The 7381-nt window shown below is 37.3% G+C and overlaps 1 protein-coding gene across 1 annotated transcript; it reads left to right on the top strand.

Annotated features, from left to right (window-relative positions):
• Positions 1–3250: 3250 nt before the first annotated feature.
• LOC133333415 (ran-binding proteins 9/10 homolog) lies at positions 3251–4358 on the top strand (the record flags this gene model as incomplete). Its single annotated transcript, XM_061541735.1, has 1 exon — positions 3251–4358. A coding segment is annotated over exon 1 (1108 nt), but the record flags the coding sequence as incomplete, so codon positions are not given.
• Positions 4359–7381: the final 3023 nt, after the last annotated feature.

Genomic DNA, 7381 nt, shown 5'->3' with positions numbered 1-7381 from the left:
CACTCCTTTGGACTAATTAAAAAATTGTGGAAATCGGTTGAGAAAACTTTTAATAATTGTCTCTCACATATTGATAGTCCTGAAAATCTTGATTTATTATATAGCAAGTATGAGGTTTCATCTAAAGAATACAGGGTTTGCATATCCACTATAAATAGATTGTTATCTAAGATTAGAAGTTCTAATAGATCGACCCTGAATTCCCCTAGCAATTCAGTTGTTTCAGTAACGGAGCATCCCGATAATATTCTTCCGGGAAAGCCGTCAGTTGATGCCTCCTTTCATAACATGAGCTCGTCGTCCCACACTTCTTGTGATGCTGGAACACAGACATCTAGTTCCGAAATATTGAATATTGGGAATACTAGAATAGGTCAAAGCTTTGTTGTTGATTCTCCTAATGTAGATAACTTTCACAATCTCGCAATACCTCCTTGCAATATCGATATTTTCAGTGGAAATATTCTTGATTGGCCCACTTTCAGAGATTTATTTAGTGCGGTTTATATTAATAACTCCCGATTGACAGATATTGAGCGTTTATGTCATCTGGTGAGTAAAACTAGTGGTGAGGCTCGAGAAATCGTCTCGAAATTTCCTCTAACTCATCGGAGTTTTGAACCTGCGTGGAATGCCTTGAATTCCACTTATAATAATCCACGTTTGATTGTACATAGCCATTTAAAGACTTTGTTCGGTCTTCCTGTGCTGGATCAGGAAAGTAGTTCAGGACTAAAGTCGCTTCAACGCGGAATTAATAGTTGTCTTTCCGCAATGGCAATCTATGACATACCTACCGATAATTGGGATCCGATTGTGGTATTTCTTTGTTTGCAAAAATTACCCAAATTGACACACGCTTTATGGGAGCAAAGTGTAAAATCCAAATCGTCTCTTTCATCTTGGAAAAAGTTAGATGCATTCTTGACAGAGAGAATTCGTACTCTTTTGTGTTTGCATGAGATGAGAAATGGTAATACTGTGTCAAACTCAAATAATAGAAAGAGTTCCGTATCTCGTAAATGTATAGCTTCCAATCCTCGTTCGTCGCCTGATTCATGTTGCGTTCTTTGTTCAGAGCAACATACAATACATTATTGCTATCGGTTTGTAAATTGTACACCTGTCGATAGATTTAAATTGGTCAAAAAGCATCGTCTGTGTGTTAATTGTCTTCGTAGGGGACACGAAGTCAAAAATTGTAATAGTCGTTGTTGTCGAAAGTGCAATCAGAGACATCACACTCTATTGCACAGATATAGCTCTATTGTGAGCTCTCCGAGTCAGATGGTGACTCCTGTAAATTCTAATTTTTCGTCTTCGGCACCAGCTTTTCGACCACGCAATTTAAATGTTAATGGTAGTCATTCGTCCTCTTCCACTGTGATCGGTCCACCCGCATCGGCGGTCACTGCTATTCGACAGACCTTTCACGCCACGCAGAACAAAGCAGTTCTATTGGGGACAGCCATGGTCAATATTGTTCACCATGGTGCTTGTTTTCCTGCTCGGGCGTTAATAGATCCGGCTTCTGAGTCGTCTTTCATTTCTGAACGGCTTCAGAAGAAATTGAAATTGCCGGTTAAACCCACAATTTCGACAATTCGTGGAGTAAATAGTACTGTTGCCACAACTTGTCGAAAAATATGTTCATTTAAACTGGGTAGTTGTCGTAATAGGTCTCACAGTTTGGAAACGTCAGCATTGGTAGTAGATTCCATATCGGGAAATCTTCCATCCATTTCGATTACTTCGGATCTTAAATCGGATTTGTCAAATATAGTTTTGGCAGATCCCGATTTCCTTGAATCTCGTCCAGTAGATATTTTGATAGGAGCAGACTTATATCCGCAGATCGTAAAAATCATAGTTTTCGACTCTCGTCTGGATCGCTGCTCGCTCAAAATACAAAATTCGGCTGGATAATTACTGGTCCTATAAAATAATTGTTTTCGTAAATCGTACGAAATCGTTGTAAGGCGGCCCTCAACAAACATAACACAATTTGGCTCATTCGTTTCGCGGGGTCCTTCATGGCTCTATCGTTTCGCGGGGTCCCTAATGGCCCTTTCGTACCACAGGTCCTTTCTGGCCTCACACAACCGCGGGGTCCCTAATGGCCCATTCGAACAACAGGTCATTGATGATCTATATAATCGCGGGGTCCCTAATGGCCCTATCGTTAGCATGTAAGCTTGTTATTTGAAAAAAAGTAAAAAAAATGAAAAAATATTTGAAAAAATGTAAAAGGTTTTGCTCACCATGCACTATGCCGTTAATTATAATTTATCATATTTGTTAAAACATATGGATGTTTCAAGGGAGGCGGCAAATGTTTAAGCGAGAATTGCTATTTAAAATGGTTAAATAGTTAGCCTTTAATTTGAAAGGTCGAAACCGTTGAAATCTGTCTACTCCTCATTATTACATCCTTGTAATAGTATGAGGCTGACAGATTTCAACGGACATTTGTTGACATTTTGCTTTTGCGCCACCTTTAGGCATCTTTGTGTAAACAAACATTGTTATTAGTACTTGGATAACTATCGTTGTTACCGACTGACTGGCCACACATATTGTTGGAAACACGAAGGCTTTATTGTAAGCCACCGTACATATAGTTGTACATCAGGTAATATCGTTTACCATCAATAAATATCGGCATTGGTCGAAACCTCTTACTAAAACATATCGTGTTTTATTTCTATTTACATATTTTATTTTTGCTCACGAGTGCGTATTGGACGCACTGACTCTATTGGAAGACAACACTATTGCACTGTACCTGCCAACCATCCAAGTCCCTATAGTGCGGACTTAACATTTGTTGCTGTTAGGGTATTATTGGTGCTTGTTGAGGCCATGCCGGCAGTTGATGCTGCGCCTGCAACGGAGGTATCATCATTTGTATTGCCATTCTCAATATCGGAGCCATTGATCATTTCGATAAATTGTCTACACTTTAGCATAAACCACAAATTCTTATTGTTCTCCAAGAGGCCAGGATATGAACGTAATGTCGTGGCCCATACGACCGGACATAACTAATTTTAGAATTTTTTGTCTATTACGCATGGATGAGAGATCTTCCCTTAGAGTTTGACCCGTTGTACGGGCAAACGCCTCAGCTATTTGACTGTAACCATTATGCACCAGATATGAATTAACCATTTTTTGTAACAATGTTGTAGGATCGCCTTGTTCGACAGGTAGTGGAAAATCATAAATTGTTTTCTTCATTTCTTCTCGCATGTCTCGCATCATCTCTTCGATTTTATCAAATTTGAAGGGTTCTTGTCCAAAATTGGCATCAACTTCTTCGCCGGGCAGTCATCAACGATCATCATCCACACTAACAGAACAGCAGCAGCAGTCGCAAGAATCATTAGATATTTCCCCTTCAGGATCGGCTGGTACTTCAGGACAACAACAACAACCACCACCACCAACAACACTGCCTTTGTTGCTTTATCAACAGCCACAACAACAACAACAAACTGAAGAATCTAAACATTTACCGCCGTCCTACGATCACCGGTATCATCATAATCCCCGCTCATCGTACCAACATCAACACCACCACCACCAGCAGCAGCATCATTCAGCATCGTCTAGCAGCGCTGGTTCTGGTTATCCCTACGAATTTGGTACAACTAAAAACGGTACCAACAACAACAATAATAACAACAACAGCAGCAGCGGCACCAGCAACAATTCTACAATGTTCGCCCAGACTAGCAGCAGCAGCAGCAATGCCGAACGCAATGGTTCCACAGATAATGGTGGTGCAACCACCAGCAATGGTGGGGTCGGCGGCAGCGGCAGCAACAATGAACCAGTTGTCGATCGTCTAAAATTACTTTATCCGAATGTCAACGAAAACGAAACACCATTGCCACGTTGCTGGAGTCCACACGATAAATGTTTGTCAATTGGTTTGTCGCAGAATAATTTGCGGGTCCATTTTAAAGGTAAACAAAATAATGATGCAGCTTCTGTTCGCACAGCCCATCCAATACCACCCGCTTGTGGCATCTATTATTTCGAAGTGAAAATTATATCTAAGGGCAAAAATGGTTACATGGGCATTGGTTTGACAGCTCAACAGTTTCGTATGAATCGTTTGCCAGGTTGGGATAAACAATCGTATGGTTATCATGGCGATGATGGTAATTCATTTTCTTCATCCGGCCATGGGCAATCGTATGGTCCGACATTTACCACAGGCGATATTATCGGCTGTTGTGTAAATTTCGTCAATAATACATGTTTCTATACTAAGAATGGCACTCATTTGGGCATTGCGTTTAGAGATTTGCCGACAAAATTATATCCCACAGTTGGTCTACAAACATCCGGCTCGAAGGACCAAATGTTTACGTCAATGTAAATAAAAAAGGAAAATAGGAAAACCAATAAGAAAAAACACAATAGTTTTTTGGTTTGTTTTATAGGTATTTGACAATTAGTCCAATACCAAATTATGTATTAAATAAAAAAATGAAATGGTAACAATTTTACCTTAAAATTCGCACGATCTCCGGATGCTTACGAAAAAGCTGCTGGCGTTCAAACGATCCCAAAAGAGAGTGTGAGAATAAGATGATGAGAGGTGGGAAATGTCATAAACTTAACGAAATATTATCGTTAAAATCTGCAATGTAATTATCACAAGGATGTAATATTACGGAGTGGACAGATTTTAACGATAATATAGGTCACAATAGATTGACCTTTATTTTTAACAAAAACTAATGTCTAACTTAAACAGTATGAGTCTCATATGTATTTTCGATCGGTTTAAGTTCACTAAACTGGTAAGATTTTTCCTATTAAGACGAAAATTCGACCGATTTAAGCTATATACTGCACAAAAATAAAAAAAAGGTTTACCTATAACTCCCATAATTAATTTTGCTAAATTTCATACAAATGGTACATCAAAGACCCTAAGTCTGGAAACTATATATAGGAGCTATTGGCAGAAGTTTTTGTATAGATTTCAGGATTACATGTGTAGGGTTTGATTTAAATGTATATATATATATTAAATTTCGTCTGAATCCATGTCAATGGTCTCTAATGATAATCTGTCTGTTCCTTATGCAGGATATTCTTTTTTATACAGGATATTAATAAATGTCAAATAGAAATTCAAATGTAAAAATATTTCTCAATTACAAAATTCCAGCCCGATCGCTTCATAATTGTACCAAATGTTGTATCATTTAGAACATATTTGTATGAATTTTCAAAACTTCTTTCTTCGGCCTACACCCCAACAGTGATCCTAACTTCAAATTTCAAGATTTCAGCTCTATCGTTTCACGCAAAATTCAAATTGTATCAAATTTAGAACACATAAGTACGAATTTCCAAAACTACCTACATACCTCAATCTTACCCCCATCTATCTATCTGTTCACCAAATCCAAATAGTAACAAATATAGTACAATTTAGTACTTTACATACATATAAGTACTCATTTCCAAAACACGACATAAAAGTAAAAGTCATGGTGAACATGATTTTACAATTTAATTATAAATTAAAAACCAGTGAGCGGAGCAGTATAGTCGGACGGGGCCGACCATATAATACCCTACACAACTACCACGGAACTCAAATTTTCTGCGGATGTTTATTCCGAGCCTGGACAATATTTCGTGATATTTGCACACTCTTGCCCGATTAGAGATAAACAGCACCTCTTCCTCAAACTGACATATTTTCCGAATATTACGAGTATTCAATACAGCTATTGTCCAGATTCCCTTCACCGTGGTTTGCATTGTGATGTTCGGTTTTCATTTGTGGTCTATAGATCGACTCGAAAATAACACAAAAAATTACGTTTTCGGTCCACTTCATTCCAAAATTATTATCAGATCATCACCGAAAATGATAGGTGTTGTTCTTGACCATACCCGGAACCTCATGGAACATTTCAAAGCGATCAGCGTTATAGTTCCGCTCTCTAGAGTGATAATGGGTTACTAAATAATATACGAATACGGAGATACCTGTAAATATTTAGTTGTAACTCCCACATCCGAGCACATACAACAATATAATTGGTCTTAATTTAAAGGTCAACCACTCCTCTTGGATATAATATCAACTTCTCGGGTATATGTCCTTCAGTGGTAAATATATATGCTATAGAATACAAATTTTGTACTTTTTCACACAAAAGTAAGGGTCCATTTGACCCGCTAAATATTGACCGATCTTTATCAAAACAGGCATGCTTATTCTTTGGCCCGATCCCCTTCTCCATGCAAAATTTCACGAAGTTGGGGCCATTATTACGGTCCCTGGAGCGACCAGAAAAACCGAAAAAAATTAGTATTTGGTCCATTTCATCCCCTAAATATTAACCGATCTTTCCCAAAAACAATAGGCCAGAACCCATCCTATATGCAAAATTTCGTGAAAATTGGTACATAACTGTGGCCTGTATCGTGTTTTCGAATTATAATGGACAGTATAAACTAAAAATCAAATAATATGCGCGATTGCACCACATAATCACCAATTTGGAAAAAAACTAGACATTTCTTCAGTAAACACAAGTGTAGGTAATGTGGTATACCTTGGTTCTGCATGAAAAAAGGCCAGCACTAGACAAAATCTCATTACTATGTGAAACATTTGTACTCTACGAGAGTCTACCATGAATCACAAGGATGAAAAACAAAGGCTATGAGTTTTAACAACTTCTCCATACAAAAATTAAATATTGACATGTGTAGACATTATTATATAATAAAAATTTAAGTTCCACTCAACGTATCCGTTAAAAATCTTAACTGACACAAATCTCGAGCTAATTCGCATTCATTAAAAACAATAAATTATATAAGATATCAATTGGAAGTGAAAATTATACTATACCACATTAACATCATGTGGTATACCACATTACCTGCACTTTTTTTAAAATCACTTTTTATGGGATTTCAAATATTTTCTCAAATATCTCTTAAATTGTTAGAATAATATTATTTTCAAATTGATACATGGAAAGACAACACATGTACCATGTTAAATGCAAAATTTCAATTTAATCGGATAAAAAATAAAAATTTGGCAATCTAAAAACAAATAGGTATACCACATTTGCATCACCTCCTATATATAGAAACATCTGCTTGCTGGAAGTGCCTTGGAAGACTTGCTGTCAACTGGACTTCCAGAATATGTTGGGTAAACGGTTTTATTTTGTGATTTGGTTTTGAGTTGTTTTTCAAATTAAAACCAGTAAAAAAGGACGGGTCCAACTATATGATATCCTTCACCACTTTGGGTACATACAGGAGATGTTATTATCTACATATTTGAACCAACTGAAAAAACCCATACACATACCATTCTGAA

Source organism: Musca vetustissima, unplaced genomic scaffold (genome assembly GCF_032173495.1).
Source record: "Musca vetustissima isolate MV318-11 ecotype Yass unplaced genomic scaffold, APGP_CSIRO_Mvet_v1 utg192125, whole genome shotgun sequence".
Taxonomy (NCBI): domain Eukaryota; kingdom Metazoa; phylum Arthropoda; class Insecta; order Diptera; family Muscidae; genus Musca; species Musca vetustissima.
The sequence above is the reverse complement of the archived record's forward strand: the minus strand, read 5'-3'. Positions and strand labels throughout refer to the sequence as shown.